Here is a 20,815-nt window from a genome sequence, read left to right as displayed (position 1 = left end):
TTACTCAGAATTCAATTGATTCAAATAACGTGGACTCATCATTTGAACAGCGAGACAGTAAATGTTGAAACGTGAATAATTATTGTAATTCAAAGCAGAACACAAGAATCAAGACACTTAATATCTCTGATTAAGCCGCTGTCGGCGGATAAAATCACTCTGTCTGCTCTCGCTCTCCTCAGTCTGCAGCCGAGCGCTGGCAGACACGGAAAAAACCCAGTAAACATTCCTAGAGTTGTGTCTGTAACCGCGTTGGGTCTGTAACCACGTTGGGTCTGTAACCACGTTGGGTCTGTAACCGTCCGTGTTGTGTCTGCAGGAGCTTCAAGCGTCACACTGACGGACTGCTACTCATCTGTTCTGTGTCTATAGGAGTTGGTGGTGAAATGTGACCCGGGAAGCTGAACATGTGGCTGCAGGTCGCTACCTGTGTGTGTGTGTGTGTGTGTGTGTGTGTGTGTGTGTGTGTGTGTCAGCAGTGATGGCCTGAGGTTTCTGCCCCGCAGCTCTGGATGTTTGGATGGAAACATTCCTCTTTCCTCTCAGTTTCATGTTCAGTCGAGTTTTTTTTCTTCCTCTTCTCGATTGCAGAGAAAGTGACGAGTCAGTTTGCAGCAGAGTTCAATTCTTTTTTCTCTCACCACGACTTGCCAGAGTCCAGCATGCGACACAAACCTGCCCGTGGTTGTGCAGCACTCGAGTATTAACGAGTGTGACGTTGGGAAAAAAAACCCGCCGCTGATTTGTGGGATTCATTTGGTGTCTGGTGCAACGTTCATTAGCTTGAAATGAATTCATTATATTTCTGTGTTTTCAATCAGAGTGCAATCCATCTTCATGGCCCACTTACATCACCCTCCTCCTCCTCCGCTCGCTGGCTCACTAACGGCCTCAGCCTGCGTTTTACCTTTATTATATTAATATATGATATACTTTAAGCGATTTCCCCTCTGAGTAATGATGTGGTCAGATATCGTTCGATGCTCTGTATGCTCACAAATTGCAAAAAAGAAACTTTGGGTCGAGTGCAATGTCTTTGAAAAAGAGAATCTGTTTTTATAATTATTATCCGTCCGTCTAAAGTCATTTAGTTTCCAGAGAAGAAGTTGAAAACCATTTGGAATTTTTGCAGGAAACTTCACATCCGTGTTACTCAGGTAACGACGGAGTATTAGGGCCAAATTGAGAGAGAAAAATATTGGAGACTTTGAGAATAAAGTCGTAATTTTATGAGAATAAAATCGAAATGTTATGAGAATAAAGTCGTAAATTAACGCGGACTTCTATTAATAAAATACTTATAAGTATTTATGGCTTCATCATAGGGCTGGGCGATATAGCCTATTTATAATATCACAGTATTTATATTTTTAAATCTCCTCTAAAGCAATTCATAATTGCACAATTGCATATGTGGATGCATCAAAACCAAATCATCGAATCATATTAGACAATATAAGAAAACTAGCTAATGTTCAGATGAGAAATGTGACTAATGTTCCTCTGGATATTGAGTGAGGCGACAGAAGCTGCTCTCAGACCTGCACTGACGAAGTCCAGGCATTTTCTTGTCATTACACTAAACCTGTAATTAGACACTTACTGAGGATTACGTTGTAGATCTAATTTAGCCAATCCTGTAGATTCGTGTTGTTGAGACTAACGCGTGTAAAATTGGGGCCAGACTCGTTGCTGGACAACAAAACTCAAAGCCCTCAGACCCGGAGATACCACAATGGGGGTTAGGGTTAGGGATGTCCCGCAGGCCTGAGCTATTTTAATCCGCTCTCGCAGATGTAAAAGATCGAGAAATGGCGCTGCAGAAGAAAAAAAAATGGGGGAAAATTACGAGATGCACTAAATCTCTTCCAAAACCCAAACAGCGAGTGTGACTGCAGTCATCTGATTATCTGTCCCCGGGAGAGTTCAGATAAAAACCCACATACCTGTCGCCCTCCACTGGAAACCTCCAGCGCCCGACGACCTGGAGACAAACCCATATGGATCGTGAGACTATGTATGACCCTGGTGTTCATACCTTTGTGGCCCAATGTGTGAAGACATCCCTAGTCTTGCCTTTGTGTGGTCGCGTTCATCCAGGAGTCTTTAATAGACTGACAACACGTTCAAACGGTTTAGATGTTTCTCTTAATAACACCTCCTGCCAAGAGAAGAAGAGGAAGAAAAAAGTGACAGATCTTTTTCATCTCTGATCTAAGGGAACGGAATTTCTGCCCTGGAGATTGTTTTGCGTGGATTTACTTTCAGCTGTCGCAGAGACAGTGAAGGGCAATGTGTTCTGCCCTCCGGCTCTCGCTGCTATCAGTCGTGGGCTTCTTGAAACTGGAGCTGGCACAGTGGCGTGGCCCGCGTGCATCAGCCGTTCGCCACGTCGGCTCGTGCATTTACATGGTTCTTGGGCAAATTTGGGTTATGTGGTTTTTGTCGATGAAGAGGTTAAGGCCTCCTTCTTACTCCCTCGTGGACTCGTACATGGGACTAACACTTGAATGAATCCTGTTCAAACTAGAATTGGTTCGTCACAAATACAGAAAACCAATCGCTGTAGAATATGCAACTGTGAGGCAAAGAAACCGGAAACTTCCGGTGCAGCAGAGGCATTGAATCACGAGAGGACGGCAGGTGTCAGCAGACAGTTAGCGTTAGCAGTTAGCATCCACGAGAGGACGCCAGGTGTGTCAGCAGACGGTTAGCTTTAGCATTAGCATTATTCCTCCGGTGAACTTTTTTTTTTTTATAAATGTACTTTAGGTAAACATTAAAGAATGTGCCAGTATTGAAAATGTGTATTGTCCCTGGTTTAGACACAGTGTTTGTGTTATTTGTTTGTTTTCAACCCCCCCTCTCTTTTTTTCACTGTACAGTTGTATCAATCCAAATGATTCAAACATTTTTTTAACAGTTATATGTGGAGTCGGTGAAGATAGACACTGTCCTGCTCTGTTTTTACAGAGTTCAGGATGTCGATCACATCGGTTCTACCAACAAAGACAAACATGCATTAAACCGTAGATTCGATCCGAGGTAGTTTATGACAAGACCTGACAAGTTCTCTCATCGTTGAATCTGCATCGAAGGAAACTGGAAGTGACAATAAACCATACAAAAATGATTTGAACGCACTTAAGTAGAGACAGGAAAAAACAAAATAAATTGGATTGATCAATTAATGTCATGTCAGACCATTCGTTTGGCTCATTCTGCCATTTTCTGAAAAATCTGAACGCAGCATTGTTTTTAAATAATCAGTTCTGTGGCTCAAACTAACACAAGAGATCAAGGTTAATCAGTTTTAATCCATTTTTAACAATTCCTGCTGCGGTGTTGATCAGCTCTTCCTTGTAGAGAGAGATTTCACTTCCAACTGCCTGGGATTCTGTTTTTCTGGTTTATTACACAAACCAGCAATTTTGATGGCTCACGCCTCCGGGGATGTGTAATGCCTCATGTTCAGCGATCGCACATGCAGCCGTTTACTCTCGGATCAGGACTGAACCTCCCACCGTCGCCCGCATGATACCGAGTCATCAGACTTACAAATCCGTCCTCTGAGCTGCAGGCTGACGGCAGCTTAAGAGTAATAATTTTCATGAGTACTTGTTGCTGGTATTTGGCCACTGAAAGAACAATTATGGGGAAGGGTTTTTGGCTGCCACCTGTCTGAGAAAGCTCGGAGAGCAAGAGACAATGTGTTGTTTTATGTTTTGTCTCTTGTCACGACACGTTGGGACACGAGTTGGATACCTCACCCTAGACGTCCCCTGTTCTGTTGAGTCATTGTATATTCTGTGTGTGTTACGAGTTTTTCTGCAGATATACAAGTTGATACAGACAAGACTATTTACTCCAGGAAGTTTATTTCCACACAGGATTCTTTTATTCCTAAATGATGGCATGTTGCATGACATTTATATTTATCCTTTTCTTTACTTTCTTTAGGTCTGAGGAATCTTCACGGATGCAATAAAGATGGCAGCTTGGGGAACAACACTCCTCGCTTTAGCTGCAGTTCTCCTGCACGTGGCGAGATGTCAGGGGATTGTGGGAAAAGGAAAAGACAGCTCGCCACTGAGGTTCACACACCACCTCTACAACGTCACCATCAACGAGAACTCTGCGCCACGGACGTACGTCGACACGCCGGTGAAGATGGGCATCGAAGTGACCGACGTGTTCTGGGAACTCGCATACGATGTCGTCTCAGGTGATGACGACGGCCTTTTCCAAGCAGAAGCGGTCAGAGTTGGCGATTTCTGCTTCCTCAGGATCAAAACTCGCAGCAGAAACTCAGCTATCCTCAACAGGGAGGTCCGAGACACTTACACTGTCACTGTGGAGGCAACAGAAAGCACTTCTAACTTCCAGGCGAAGACAAAGGTGTTTGTCCAGGTGCTTGACACCAACGACTTAAAGCCTCTGTTCGATCCTGCTTCGTACAACGTGGCCATTAGTGAGGACACCCCACTTCAGTCAAGTGTGGTCCGGGTCAGTGCCACGGACGCAGACATGGGGAGCAATGCTGAGTTTTATTACTCTTTCACCAGCAGAGCTCATCCCTTTATCGTGGATCCGTTCACAGGCACGGTCAGCCTCGTCAAGAAGCTCAATCACACCCGGTCGGCGAGATACGACCTCACCGTTTTAGCCGAGGACAGGAAAAAGAAAATATCCGGCGTGCAGAAATTCGGCAATGTTGCAAGAGTCACGGTAAATGTCCATAAGATGTCAAAGGGGCCTCCGGTTATCAAATCTCCCCAAGAACCCACTGTCTCCGCAGACGGCAGAGTAACTATCAATGTCTGCGTGGAAGGCGGAGTTAAGTCCGTGAAATCCCTTAATATTGTTGGAGGGGATCCACACAAGTGTTTTGAGATAATCCCCTCAGGTGTGCAGGGCAGTGACTTCCAAGTGATCTCTACAAAGAGGATTATCTGGCCTCAAACCCCTTCTGGGCTGAATCTTTCCCTTCAAGCTAAAGAAGGGAGCTCCCCGACTTTACTCTCTCAAATTACACAAATCCAAATTCCGGCGTATCATTACAGCCCCTTGGCATTTTTGGAAGACACCTACATTGCCACCCTGAGCGAGTTCTCACCTCCCAGAACTCACGTACTGAGGGTGTCCGTCACCTCGGGGCCTTATAACGTGACCTTTAGTATCAAAACTAATCCAGACAGCTCCAAATTCAAGATAAATCCCAAAACGGGGATTATTATCACAACAGAGAAATTTGACTATGAGGGAAAGGATCGATATGAGTTTGACGTCATGGCCAACCACGGCGAAGTGGAGACTCATGTGGTGGTGGAGATAACGGATGAAAATGACAACGGCCCTGAGTTCACCCAGAGCTCCTATCAGGCCACGCTGGATGAAAACAGCCCGGTTGGCAGCAGTGTTTTGAAAGTAGCAGCCGCGGACAAAGATAGAGGCAAAAATGGCTTTGTGACTTATGCAATTGCCAACTCGGGCCCCTCCCCTTTTACAATAGACCCGTTTACCGGCATCATCTCGACCTCCGAACACTTGGACTACGAACTGATGAAGCGGCGGTACCACCTGAGAGTCTGGGCTTCGGACAGCGGCAGCCCCTTCAGTCAGGTCAGCGAATGTCCCGTGACCATAACTCTGAACAATGTCAACGACAACGTCCCGCTGTTCGAGAGGGTGGGCTGCAACTCCACCGTGCCTCAAGATTTACCCGTGGGGCACACGATCTGCGAGCTGTCAGCCATCGATCTGGATGAGCTGCAGCAGCTGACGTATGTCATCGAATCAGGAAACGAGCTCCAAGTGTTTGACATTGACTCAGTGTCAGGAGCCATCGCCCTTAACAAGCCGATTCCCCTGGGGGCCGGTTCGTTCACTTTGAGAGTTGCAGCCACGGACGGAAAGCATCACTCCGAAGCCACGGTTGTCAGGATAACCGTCACGAACAGGGGTGACGAGGCAATGCTCCACTGCCGGGAAACGGGAATCTACAAACAGTTGACCGATAAGCTGATAGAGTCCATCAAACCCGTCTTAACCAATCAAGAGGAAGACATATTCTCTGACGTTCACATCACCAACCGATATTCCCCCAAGTTTGACCTGAGCATTCCCAGTTCCATTGACCTCATTGAGGACCATCCGCTGAATTCCACCATTGTTCAGTTCAAGGCGACGGACGGTGACACAGGGTTTAACAGTAAGCTGGTTTACGCCATATCAAGCGGGAATGAAGACAGCTGTTTCTGCATCGACACTTTCTCTGGCGACCTTCGGTTAGTATGCCCGCTAGACAGAGAGAATAAGGAGTTCTACATTTTGAACGTCACCGTTTACGACCTGGGAACGCCGCAAACCTCCGCATGGAAATTCATCGCAGTGAATGTCATGGACGTCAACGACAACCCTCCTGTTTTTGATCAGCACAGATATGTGATTCGTGTGCCTGAAAACGCAGAAGTTGATTCTAAAGTTTTTACAGCTCGTGCGAACGACGCGGACGCAGAGACGAATGGGAACGTCCAGTATTCCCTGCTGACGTCTACCGACGTGTTCGGGATTGATGAACTGACGGGCGAAGTCACCGTGAGGCGTCATTTGGACCGAGAGACCTCACCCCGGCACGACCTGCAGATTGAAGCCAGAGACCAGGCCAAGCTCAGCCCTCAGTTGTTCTCCACGATGGACCTTGTGGTTGTTTTGCAGGACGTCAATGACAACCGGCCCAAATTTGTGCCTAAGATTTACAGAATAAAAGTTCCAGAAGACGTCCCCATGGGCACCCTGCTCGTCTGGGTCGAGAGCGTCGACTTGGATCTGGGCAGTGGCGGCCTCGTCACCTACAACCTCAAGAACACAGAGAGCGGGATCTTTCACCTCGACGCCTCCACGGGGGCCCTGACCCTCGAGAGGGAGCTGGACTTTGAGAGGCGGCCATCGTACAACCTGACGGTGCGGGCTGTGGACCACGGCCTCCCTCGTTCCCTCTCGTCGTCTTGCTTCGTGGAGATTCAGGTTCTGGATGTCAACGAGAACCTCAACCGGCCGGTGTTCTCACAGTTCGTCTATGAAGCCGGCGTGATGGAGGACGCGGCGGCAGGGACGTCCGTGGTAACGCTCACGGCTTCAGACAAGGATCCGGGCAGAGATGGAGTCGTCAGGTTCCACATCCACGAAGGCTCTGGCCTCGGAGTTTTCACCATCGACGAGGAAACAGGTGAGAAACACTGGTTTGGCTTTATTGTAATAATGGTTAGTAACTGGATGATCGAATGTGTTATTTCTTTTGTTTATTCTTCCAAATGAAATCAAATGTATCTTAATAGGAACTATATTAGAGAATTGTCAGTGTTTGACTCACACAACTTAACACTAGACTCAAAGTTGACAAACAGCCTTAACTTCATTCATAATGTTGCTCTCTCAGCTGTAGGAACCAGAATAATGCTCTGACTCAACTTCAGTATATGTAGATAAGGTACATGATGTGTGGCGGTCAGAGTGGATACGGCTGCAGGCCTCCGCAGATAAGCCAATGTATGGGAAACCCAGAGTTTCCCTTCAGATGAGACCAACACACACTTTGTCCGACGTGGTATTTCCTCGGGCCTGTTTGAGGCGGTTTTGTCTGTTCTCCCATCAACACATTCTTTACAGAGGGTTCCCCTGCGACCTCTCAGCGTATTGTGGCACATTCCACTATTGCACTGCTGCACTCAAGGCTCAGATAAAATCAGGGCAAGAGTTCTCTGTCAATAGAGATATATTTCAGCCACGCTGAAATATATCTGTCTTTCTGTGTTGCTGGGTTTTTCCCCCCTCGGGGGTATCCATAGTTAAACTTGTTTCTGAAGGCAACTGTTTGCAGAAAAGCTCGGCATTCCTTGTTTTTCAGAAGGCGGATGTACCGTAACGGCCTTGTGGTGTTCAGCCTCTTGTGAGAACCTGAGAGTTGCGTTCAAATGTGCCAACTCAACTTTAGGCGCAAAAAACAGACGTTAAAATGCAAACCAGCTCCTTAAACTCGATGAAAGCTGTAGTGATTGTTATCTCCTCCTGGGTGGTTACAGCAAAGCATGAAATTGATTATACTGACAAGTGATTAGTTTCGTAGGCACAGCAACAAACAAGTGCTGTTTATCCAAACCGTTAATCCTGTTTCCCGCCGCCTTCGTCTGCCCCAGGCGTGATCCGCACAACCGAGACGTTGGACCGCGAGACGACGCCTCACTACTGGCTGTCCGTCTTCGTCACCGACCTGGGGACCGAGCCCCTGATCTCCTGGACGCACGTCCTCGTGGAGGTGCTGGACGTCAACGACAACGCTCCGGAACTTTCCCAACCGGTGTATTTCGCGTCCGTCCGGGAGAACGTGGACGAGGTCAAGTCCGTGGCGCAGGTGTTGGCCAGCGACGTGGACACTTCCTCTGAGGGGAAGCTCTCCTACCGGATGCTGGAATCTCACCAGACGTATTTCGACGTCGATGCCAAAACAGGTGAGCGTGAACGTCGTCTAGACCAAAAGAGTTTGATTTGAAAAATATAGCTAAAAAGTAACCATTTAATCAGAATATTTGGTCTCTGTTTCATTTTTCAAAACAAATTGTACCAGAAATCTACCTAAAATACGTTTTATCCTCATTTGAAAAATGACGTCAGCCTCCATATCGAGCCTTCAACCCAAGTCTGCTTGTTATTAATAATCTAATTATTGTAGAAGATGATCAATAAAGCATATATACTTTTCATTGTAAGATGATCAACATCAAATTATTTAAATTATTTGAGAGATATGGTATAATAACAAAAAGTAACCATTTAATATTTACTCCTCTGAGCAGCTTCACCTTCAGGGTTTGTAACTTAAGAGCACAGACGTGTGAATGTGCAGCTCCGCCTTGAAACACGTCAAGAGTTTAGTTTTACTTTATTAAGATCCCCATTAGTTTATTTCAATCTTAAACAGCAGCTACTCTTAACATGCGTATGTAATAACTCTGGGACCGTTTGACCGGCCTGCACGGTGTCATCGTGCCATTTGCTCAGAACTGTGTGCAACACGCTGCCGCCTGTGCGATTTGCATAATGATTCTTACTTCCTTCATGACAATAAGACAGAAATCTGGAGCACCTTTTGTCCTTTGCAGATAATTTCAACATGTCTCTTTATATGTTGCCGCATGCCCAGGGCAGATTTACAGTTTGCCTCGGGGAAATGCGACTGCAGCTTGGACGGAGACGTTGTCATACGCAAGATGTATTCTAATGCACTGTAGCAAGTCTGGGCAGAACAAGCGATGCAGAACCCGGGCGTGTCACACAGAGGCCGGAGCCGTGTAGGAATAAGAGAGACATTTCTCAGACAATCACTCACAAAGTCATTCATCCGTTTTCTGAATGGATGTGACATTAGTGAGGGGGGGAAATTGCTAAAGGAAAAAGATGCTTCTCAGGCATTTGCATGTTCATCTTTGACAGTTGCAATTCCGCGTCGCCGCGCTCAGAGTTTGATGTTCGAGCAAATGTGCCCGAGCAAGCTGCGACACGTCCTGCCCTCCTCTGGTAATCTCCAGAGCGCTCTGGTGTTTGTCCACACCCAAAGGCCAGTGTGCCGAGGGATTACAGCGAGGGAGCACAAAGGCAGGGCAGGACGGGAGGCGTGGAAACAGCCGGCGAGCGTCCCGTTAGAATAAGCTGTTTTTTTTGGTGCAAAAGCAGCTGTATTTGATATTTACTCATGCATGGTCTTTTTAATGTAGATGACAGAGGGGAACAAAATAAACTGCGCACACTTTATTCTTTTCATGGATTCGTCATCTGTTGGTTCTGCATGAGAAAAAAACAAGAAAACACTGATTCTAAACAACAGAGGAACCGGTGGAACAGGATGAGACCAAACTAACCGTACATCAACATCGGGGAATTATTTAATTCAATAGATCACGAGAGATGCAATAATACGATAAAGACAACGATACAAATCCCCCAATAAAAATGTCAGAAACTACAAAGGAGGAACTATCATTTATAACCGGATTAATACAAGTTGGGTTGAATTTACACAAACTGTGAAAGAACGTGGACAATAACTGTCCTTATATTTGTGTACATTTGCTCTGGGACTGGTGCTTCCGTGGTTTGTTTGTTCCGGGCCTCATGTCTAATGAAAGGGATTTTTAGGATGCTATCCAGAGATAAAACAATACGTGTGGCACCAGTTTGTATTAGACACTTTGCCTTTTTCAAAAAGACGACGCTGCGAGCACAACGCCGGGTCCGTGAACAAATGGTCTGTGGAAGAAGACTTTCCATATTCAGAGCCCCGACCTCAAACCACAGACTGTATGTGAAAAAGGACGCAGTCATCAGGTCTGGAAAATGAAGCAAAAGCGAGTAAAGCCTGTATTCTCTGGAAAGACCAGCAGGTACCGTCCAATCGCTGCTTGTCACAGTCAGGACCCCGCCCCCCCACTCTTACTTCCTGTTGCAAAAAAACAAAACGCTGGACAATATGCGAAACTCCAGGCTTCAAAACGAACCAGCGTGACGTCACACGTGATTTCATCACTCAACAAAATCAAAATAATTTGCCAAGAATGCAGAGAAATCATTACGACGATATGCTGACGACACTCAAGTGTCTGCACAGAAAATCATTCGACACCAAGGATACAAGACGAATGTGATCTCGGCTTTCGTTGATCAAATGAATCCACGTGAACGAGGGAGATTGTGTTACTGTTGCCGACACGAACATGACGGTGAAACCGAACCTTTCGAACGTGATCAAACTAAACGAACCCACGAGAGTCCGCTCGTGCCTCGACAGGCGGAGAGTGACTCATGGCTGCTCACAGGTTTCTGTCTTAGTAAACGCATGTATATACTTATTACTGCAGCGTTGTCAGTCTGATTCATGTGAAAAGAGTTTGTTGCAAAAGTTTGAGGAGGGAACAAGGTGGGCGGAGTGACGAAAAAACATTTTTTTGTCTTATTTAGTGCCTTTGAGCAAGTGCTTGTGTGACTCCGACAGCAGGTCTGTGCAGGGAACCAGGGCGTGCCGAATTACCAAAATGGCATAAAATTGGTTTCTCTGATGTCATGTTACTTCAGTCATTGTGTGTTTCACAAAAAGAAAGAAGAAGAGTGGATTGTTGGCGAGGCCGGGCAAGTCAGGAATTCCCTCCAATTACCCGCAGCCTTTTGAGATCTTTAGGCCGAAACATTGTGAAACAAAACTGTTTGTCTTGTTTTACGTTTCCAACACTTTTTGCTCGTGAGCCTTAAAATGCTTTTTCTTATTGTCAGCAAACACTGAAAAGACCAAACCAACAATGGACTGATCCCACGCTCATGAACACACACACACACACACACACACACACACTCACACACACACACACACACACACACATACACACACACACCATACACACACGTCTACATTTTGACGGTAGACGTGTGTTTTAATCCGCCGCTAAAAATAGCCCCGAAACAAATGAACACTATTTCCTAATAACGTTAGATAAAACGACTATGTGCTGTATTTACAATCTGTTTTCAAGAGTCCGGCTAACATTTTAAACGTAGAGCCGATATCAGCCTTTGCGCAGACACACCGGTATCAGTGCTTATGTTTGCCGATACGAAATCTTTCACAGTATATTGTTCAGAATAAACAATGCGAAAATGTCTTTACGTTCAATAAATTAGGTTTAAACTTACTCTATTCAAGTTCTATATGTGGTTGTATTCATGTTTCGTTTCGGTATCGGGGAATCGTGAACTCCCTAATATCGCAATCGGCATCTTCCTCCTAAAAGTCCAATATCGGTCGAGCTGTCGTCAACACCGACATCTCACCAGACGCTCCTCCGGCGTCTCTGTGCTCCGGTGAAGTGGAGTCAAACAGTTTAGAGCTGAAAGTGTCTGAAACAAGTGAGTCAGTTTGTCCACGTGAGGCAGATCGTCACTCCGGCTCCTGGAAGACGCCACGTCTTTTGCATCTGAATGCACCTGGAGACGGGTCGTCTGAGCAGAGCGCCGATCAAATATCGCCGTCAAGCGAGTCTGACCAAATGGAAGCGCATCTCTGATCGGATCAGCTGATCTGTGCCAGAGTGGCTGGGATTAGTTTCAAACCGCTCGCTCCTGCAACCGGCGAGGTACCGGCCCGTGTGCTGCTCTGTGCAGCCGCTTGCTTATCCACGCGACTTCATTGGCACGCATTTGTCCCTGGAGGAGTAAATCTGTGAGTGAATTTGGCCTCCTGCTTTCTAATCGCCGTCCTTTCTTTTCCCGGGAGTCTTCTCACCTCGCGTCTTCCTCCGCATCCCTCATCGACCCTTCGTGACATGTGGCCTGGAAAGGCCAAAGCTTCATTACAGATGTGCCCTCTTGAGAAAGAAAAGAAGAAGGTGATTGTGAGTGAAAGAGAGGCGGCGGTAAAGAGAGGGATGTGAAGGAGAGGAAGACGACGAGGGGGCAAACAAACCGCCCCGCCCCCCCCCCCCCCCCCGACACGCCAGACGACGCCGTTTATCTTCACGGTCCGAGTGACAACAGGCGACGAGGGAGGGACGAGCTTCTTGCCTGATTCTCCTGTTTGCACTAATGACAGGAACACACTTTCTAATGTGTCCCACCTGTCCTCATGATGCCTCCCGGCAGGCTTGTTTGCTCTGTTGTAAAGAAGAACCCAACGACCCTCAGCAGGGTCTTCTCACGACCCCCCCCCAACGTGTCCTCCTTGAAGTCTCCTTCACTCAAAAAGTGTTGTCTTTCTGTGTCTGTCCTCCAACATGTCTTGTTGTCTCTTCACATTCCTCTCCTGGACGAGGACATTTCTGTGTTTCACTTCTCTGTAGTTTTAAATTCAAATGAATCCTGTTCAAGCTAGATTTGTTACGTCACAAATACAGAAAACCAATCGCTGTCCAACATGCAAATGTGAGGCAAAGGCAGCGAATCACGAGAGGACGATTAATTACTTTTCCCAGAAAAGCGGATCTACTAATCTACTGGGATTTGAAATACAGTTGAATAAGAACAGTTTTAAACACAAGGCAACAAAAACCCATGCAATTAAAACAAGTTGAATATGTCTCAGGTGCAACTGGTATTCAAAATGATCTAACGTGAGGTTTCACTGAGTTTGCAGAAAGTTCTCAGCACAAAGAAGAAGAAGAGAAGAAGAATGGGGAAAAAAGTTCTGATTTCCCAACAAACATCTGTAAAGCAGCCAAGTGTGTGTGTGTGTGTGTGTGTGTGTGTGTGTGTGTGTGTGTGTGTGTGTGTGTGTGTGTGTGTGTGTGTGTGTGTGTGTGTGTGTGTGTGTGTGTGTGTGTGTGTGTGTGTGTGTGTGTGAAGAACCTGCTGAGCCACATAGTTGATATCTTCTACCAGACACGGTTAGAGACACAGACACAAAGACTGATTCACCGAGCAGCCGACACTCGACCGTCTGGGTCTCACGAGTCGAGGCTCCTTTCGTCAGTGAGACGCTGGGAACTTCACAATGGCTCTGAATACGTATATATATATATATATTTATATATATATTGAATCATCCTGTTCTTTGTTCTGTCTTTAACAGATTCACTCGCGGCTTCTTCTTCTGTGGTTTTGTATTTGATCAGGAACGTGTGGAGATGTTCTGCTCTCTCATTGACACGATCACGTCTACGGAATATAGATTCAAATTAAAATGAGCGAAGAGACAACTCAGTTGTTTTATTTCATTTCTCATCCCCGTGTGACGAAGAGGCTAAAAGCTCCTGATCAAATGTTGAAGGCGTCTGTATTTTAATTCTCATAATTTCTCTGTCGAATTTCCTCCATATTCGTTGAAGAAAGGCGTCAGTTAGTTATTATTATCAATGGTTCCTTTTTTTATGAGACAAAGATTTACAAGAGGATTTGAGGAAAAAAAACATCTGATTTAAAACCTCACTTTTAGTTCTTAACAGCAGATAACTTTCTGTACTGTCCACGCACACACTCACTCACTCACTCACACACACACACACACACACACACACACACACACAGAGACAGACACACACACACAGAGACAGACACACACACACACACACACACACACACACACGCACAACAACAACAGCAGAAACAACATCCAAACACTGAAATGTGTTTGCTTAGGTCCGAACAACTGTCAAAACACACACACACTCACACACTCTCACACACACTCACACACTCACACACTCTCACACACACTCACACACTCACACACTCTCACACACACACACTCACACTCACTCACTCACTCACTCACACACACACACACGCACGCACGCACGCACGCACGCACGCACGCACGCACGCACGCACGCACGCACGCACGCACGCACGCACACACACACACACTCACACACCTATAATAACAGAAGCAGTATCACTTGTGTCTGTGTTTATTTGTTTAAGGCTCATTAGCACTCTCACTTCCCGCGGACTGAGACTCACACACACTAACGGCATTGATTCTTTCTGTGTGTGTGTGTGTGTGTGTGTGTGTGTGTGTGTGTGTGTGTGTGTGTGTGTGTGTGTGTGTGTGTGTGTGTGTGTGTGTGTGTGTGTGTGTGTGTGTGTGTGTGTGTGTGTGTGTGTGTGTGTGTGTGTGTGTGTGTGTGTGTGTGTGTGTGTGCACGCAGGTGTTATCAGCACTCTCTCAGCCTTGGACCGGGAGGATAAACCGGAGCACAGCATCGAGGTGAGACAACGTCTCCTCTTCCCCCCTCGGATTGAAGCGGAACTGGAGGAAATAAAACAAATCCTGCTGTTCTGTAAAAAAGAAGCGGAGGTTCAGCGTATCAATAAATCCATAACAGTACATGATGTTCTACAGGCTGTCAGAGACAAATAACACATCTGCTCTACACACTGCATTTTTATTCTCCACATCCACGTCTGTTCCAACAACATCAGTCTGAGTTAATAATACGATTTTTTTAAATATCCTTTACACTAACCTTTAAAAACAAACAACTTTCAAAAATATTAAGGCCTGAAATATAAATTTAAATCCCAATGGAAATTGTATGAATTTGGCAGAGGTCTTTCCTCCGATCCTCAGGTGATTGTCTCGGACAACGGGACGCCGTCGCTGCGCTCCACCGCCACAGTCGTGATCCGGGTTCTGGACGCCAACGACAACCGGCCAAAGTTCACCGACAAACTTTTCCACGTCAAGCTGCCCGAGCAGCGCCGGAGGGAGGGCAAACGGGAGGTCTGCAGGATGGTCGCCCGCGACGCCGACGAGGGATTGAACTCCGCCGTCACCTACGTGCTCCAGGGCGACTGGGACGAGCGCTTCGAGATCGACCCGGCGACGGGCGAGGTGACGACGCACGGCGACTTCTGGCCCGGGAACTACAGTATTCTCACGGTAGGTGCCCACGACTACTGTCAGTTGATATGTTTTAACACTGATGTTACAATACGAATAGATACGATGCGATGAGATATGATATGATGAGATACGCTACGATCCGATACCATACGATCCGATACCATACCATACCATACCATACGATACCATACGATCCAATACCATACGATCAAATACCATACCATACCATACGATCCGATACCATACCATACGATACCATACGATACCATACCATACGATCCGATACCATACCATACCATACCATACGATACCATACCGTACTTTACGATAAGGTGCGATGAGATGAGATACGATCCGATATAATACAATACGATGAGATACGATACGATACGATATGATACAATACGATGAGATATGAGAAGATACGACGCGATACAAAACAATGAGATACGAGACGATACGATAAGGTGCGATGAGATACGATAAGATACGATATAATACAATACGATGAGATATGACAAGATACGACGAGATACAAAACAGTGAGATACGACACAATACGATACGATACGATGATATACGATCCGATACCATACGATCCGATACCATACGATACGATACCATACGATGCGATACCATATGATACCATACCGTACTTTACGATAAGGTGCGATGAGATACGATACGATACGATATGATACAATACGATGAGATATGAGAAGATACGACGAGATACAAAACAATGAGATACGAGACGATACGATGACATACGATAAGATACAATGAGATACGATACAATACAGAAAACTTTATTCCCCTTTTTAATTTCCAGATTAAAGCCACGGACGCAGGAAGCCCGTCGCTGTCGTCCACGGCTCGTCTGGACATCGAGTGGATCGCCCGCCCGTCCCCGTCGGCCGAGCCGATCACGTTCGACGAGCCCCACTTCACCTTTGCCGTCATGGAAACGGAGCCCGTCACCCACATGGTGGGCATCATCATGACGGAGATGCGTCCGCTGCGGTGGTTTGACATCGTGGGTGAGTGGAAACTAACGCGCGCACACACACACACACACGCACACACACACACACACACACACACACACACACACACACACACACACACACACGCACACACACACACACACACACACACACACTGCGGCGTCAAGCTGAGTGTTGATCGGAAGCCGTTTGATGAGCAGGTGTTTGTGAAGAAAACTGAATAAAGTTCAGGCTGTGATGGAAATCAAGGATCACACAAGTGAGGGTGATGATCTCTGAAAAAAGATTTTGATGTGAATTCCACAACCCACACATTTTGACGAGAGAGGGTGGAAAAAAACAATAGAAACCAGAAGTCGCGGCTCCTCATCTCCGCCTCCGTCCAAACTCCTGCAGCCGCGGCGAAAAGAGCCAAACATATTATTAACGATATCGGACGTTCACCATCCTGCCGTTTACACCAGGGTGCTGACTTGTGGAGCGCCGGTTACCGGCCGTCATCCGTCCTGATGATATTCCACAGAGCTCAGCAGAGTCGTGTGGCTCTTCTCCGTCAGCCTCTGAAACCTCACGCAGCCTCCTGTCGTTTCCAGAGCAGGTTTTATTCATTTCTTCCAATTTGCTCAAAGTCTTTGTGACTTTACATGAACAGATTCATTCAGCTCTCTTTTCTTTACGTGGATGTCTCCTGTTGTGTCTATGTGTTGACTTTATGAATATGTATAATGCTAAGCAGTTAGTCAGTTCCTTGCCTGCAGCTTTCTACTTTCCCTCCGGCGATCAAACACAGATCGATGGTTTCAGGGAAAAGCTCGACGAATAAATAACAATCTCGCCATCGCAGACGCTTGAGTTCTCCTCGAGTGATGGATGAGAGGAGGATGAGGAGGAGGAGGAGGAGGAAGAAAAGGTCCTGGTGTCAGCGGTTTCAGCAGGACGTTTCCTCTCTGTGAGGATGAATCAGCAGCGTTGGTCCTCTCATCACCTGCCAGATCACCACAGGACAGACAAGTGACCATCAATCCTCTTCCTCCTCCTCCTCCTCCTCCTCCTCCTCCCTCCGTTCTGGCTCCTCTCAGCTCGTCTCTGTCAGACGCTTTCTGGGAAGTAAGAGGCGTGAAGTGGGAGCCGGCCCCCTCTGAGAGCCTCGCAGGGGAAACTCATCAGGGGCCTCTTGCCAGGCGGCGTCCCGCCAGACGGGGCAGCGTGTGCCGGAGCAAGTCATAAGGTTTCCTCCTGTTCCATCCGCTGTGCCAGGACACGACAGACTCTCTCCCTGCGTCCCCGAGGCGACGCTCAGTTGTGTCCCATAGCCGCTGCCACCGGATGTCATCAGACATCCGTTACGCCGCGAAGGGAAAGAGTCCGGCCTCGTGAATACAGCTACCTTCGCCACGGAGGTTATGTTTTCACCCCCTGTCCTGTCTGTGTGTTTGTATGTTTGTCAGTAGGATGATTGGGGCAATTTTCCTCTGATTTCCCCGGAGGAATAAATGCATGGATCTTGATCTGAGCGGTCGTCAGAGCAGGGGGCGTCACACATTCATAAATCTCATTACGCATTTCCAGATTCTTTTACACATTTACAAATGTGATTACACACACACACACACACACACACACACACCCACACACACGCACATTGAGATGAGTTACACAACTCGCTCTACACACAGAGGCACAAATAATTTTGATTATGGCGTCAAACGAGGCATTCGATGACGAGCCGGCGTCCCGTCGCACGACGTCGACTCAACAACTATCCCCTCGCCCCCGCTCTGTGTTCCTACCCACATCGCAGCCTCCGGCAGATGGGGGCTGTTGTGTCACAGGACTCCTCTCCCACACCGATACCATCAGGTATTCGCGCCCCCCCCCCCCCCCCCCCCCCCCCCCGGCAGCAGAACCCTGATGCCTATCGAGGCTCTCGGGTCCGTGAGATAACCTCACAGAGACAAATGAAGACTTCCCTCGCTGTCAAATAAAATGTGCACGCTGCGTTTAGAGCGGCTCGGAAGCACAAACATCAGCGATACAGGATATCAAATATCGGGGGCGTGGGGGGGGGGGCTTGCATCTCTGCTGTTTGTGGATGGATGCAGCGTTTCCTGACCTGAGCTGCTGCAGCGGCTCCCAGCTGGGGGGCGACGTGGTCCAGATGAGGGGCGGCGCCTGCGGGCTCCGAGGCCGCGGCTCTCGGCTGGAGGACGAGCTGCGTCCCCCCTGCAGGGCGGCGCCGAGCATCCGCTCTGAGATGATAGAAACAGAAAACTACCTCTTGACGAGTTTCAAGTGTGAGAAACATTGACGGAGAATCTGCTGCTCACTACTCCGACTGTTCCTGCGTGTCAGAGCTTCTTCCTTTTGGGCCGAGTTTGACGCGACGCAATATCGTACGGACACGTTATCTGACAGGATTCACACCTACAGATATTATTGTGGACGGGTTAATGTAACACGCCTCCCGATCCCAGTCGGCAACATGACAGATGATCCCCGACCTGGTCCATTAACATCTCGTGTCCTTTCGTCAGCAGAGAAGACCGAGAGAGCTTCGTCCACTAATGTGTGTGAGTGTGTGTGTAATGTGACATTTGGGTTGATGGATTTAAAAATGTGAGTAAGTTGATTTTGAGCGATGAGTCATTTGTCAAACATTTTTTTCTTCTCTCGCTTTTAAAAGCGCTAGAGGGGCAGAAACATGAATCACACCGAGGTCACGAGATGTTTAAACAAGATTCCAGAGGAAGGAACAAAAACACTGAAATAGTTCTCCTCACTTTTTCACACACTTCGCTGGAAGTTCTTCGAAACAGCGGGAGCGAATCGATCTTCATTTCTGACCCGCGCCCGTCGCCGCGACTCGGATAACAGGAGCGCAGATCAAATCAGAGAAAGTGATTCTCTCAGCAGGAGCGCTGACCTGATTCTGTGAGCGCAGGCGTGAGGACGGCGTGCGGCCGCTCCTCCTCCAGGTCGATAACCCGGGGAGGCAGACGCAGGAATAAACACCTCCTTTGTTTACTATGCCCGCGAGCCAGTTCCAGGGCGAAGTGGTAGAGAGAGGACATCTGCTTCGTGGTCATTTGTTTGAGCGCCCTCCGGCAGCGTCTGCTTCCATCTGAGCTGATCGGCTCCTCTGATAACCTGGGGAGAGAGGACCCATCCTTTAGTTCAGTTCCTGCTCTGATCCTTCATAATGGGAAAGTATAATTCATACAAGTCCAGTCAAGTTTAGCTCCGTATTAAATACGTCTCACTGGGTTTTGCCGCCAAGTCTGAGAAAGGTCTAGAAAAAAAAAGGGTCTGTTTCAATCCCTGCGTTTCCAAAGTGACAAAGCTTTTCTTTGTTCTTCTAGCAGCCAAACATATTAAATGTGTCTTGGGGGAGGCACAGGACGATGGATCAGTATTCAAAAGAGTTGATTTTCGATTCACTCGATCCTCTTCAGTCCACAGATTTCCGCCTCCTCTTGTTGCATTTGAGCAACAGGTTTGCAGAATAAACAGTTTCAACTGACGCAGGCGTTTCTTCACGTCGGGTTCCTCCCGCTGACCTTGTGCGGAACCTCGCCGCCTCTAAAATCCACTTTCCAGTAAGACGGCATGAGACGGACGGAGGGAGGGAGGGAGAGGCCGGTGGTGTTCCCTGGTGTCCTTATCTGCCTAATGTTTCTTCTTGTTTCTAACATCATTGTGCCATAAAACCAAACACAATGAGCTCAAAAAAAGTTCTGTACAGCTTCAGGGTTTGAGACATTTGTTCTTCACACAAACAGCCGTTTGATTCTCTGATTAAGAAAATACTTTGTTGCTCTGTGAATAGATATATTTGTGTTTTCCAGTCTCATGTGACACATTGTGCAACACATACACACGTCCTGTGGGAAAAAGTCAAGGAGGACCTGTCACATGACTGATGGTTCAATGGCCGATGGTTCAATGACCGATGGTTCAATGACTGATGGTTCAATGGCCGATGGTTCAATGGCCGATGGTTCAATGACCGATGGTTCAATGACCGATGGTTCAATGGCCGATGGTTCAATGACTGATGGCCTTTATGATGCTCAGCGGACCTGGTTGCCACGGTAGCCCAGATTAACATCTAGAAGATGGATGGATGTGAAACATGACTCTTGATGTCTTCACAGTACCAGTCAAGTTAAATGTGTATATATATATATATATATATATATTGAACGAGTGTTTCTTACAAAGATCGAAATCAGTTTAACAGACTTGTCAACGAGGCCGCGCCAAGAGAAACAGACACTCGGATGACCTGATTATCCCTCGGACAAATAGAGAGTGTGTGTGTGTGTGTGTGTGTGTGTGTGTGTGTGTGTGTGTGTGTGTGTGTGTGTGTGTGTGTGTGTGTGTGTGTGTGTGTGTGTGTGTGTGTGTGTGTGTGTGTGTGTGTGTG

The 20,815-nt window shown here is 47.2% G+C and overlaps 1 protein-coding gene across 2 annotated transcripts in view; it reads left to right on the top strand.

Annotated features, from left to right (window-relative positions):
• The window catches only part of fat2 (FAT atypical cadherin 2), an 83,980-nt gene that overhangs the window by 7,167 nt on the left and 55,998 nt on the right, over positions 1 to 20,815 (top strand). For both annotated transcript variants that reach the window (XM_035649747.2, XM_047334350.1), the window contains exons 2-6: positions 3,961 to 7,228; positions 8,196 to 8,507; positions 14,685 to 14,743; positions 15,107 to 15,418; positions 16,215 to 16,422. In XM_035649747.2, coding sequence (XP_035505640.2) covers positions 3,991 to 7,228; positions 8,196 to 8,507; positions 14,685 to 14,743; positions 15,107 to 15,418; positions 16,215 to 16,422 — 4,129 coding nt within the window. In that variant the 5' untranslated portion in view covers positions 3,961 to 3,990. The remainder of the gene's footprint in view (positions 1 to 3,960; positions 7,229 to 8,195; positions 8,508 to 14,684; positions 14,744 to 15,106; positions 15,419 to 16,214; positions 16,423 to 20,815) is intronic.

The sequence above is a fragment of the Scophthalmus maximus genome, chromosome 9 (genome assembly GCF_022379125.1).
Source record: "Scophthalmus maximus strain ysfricsl-2021 chromosome 9, ASM2237912v1, whole genome shotgun sequence".
In the NCBI taxonomy this organism is placed as follows: Eukaryota; Metazoa; Chordata; class Actinopteri; order Pleuronectiformes; family Scophthalmidae; genus Scophthalmus; species Scophthalmus maximus.
Note: the sequence above shows the minus strand (reverse complement) of the source record. Positions and strands in the feature narration are given on the sequence as shown.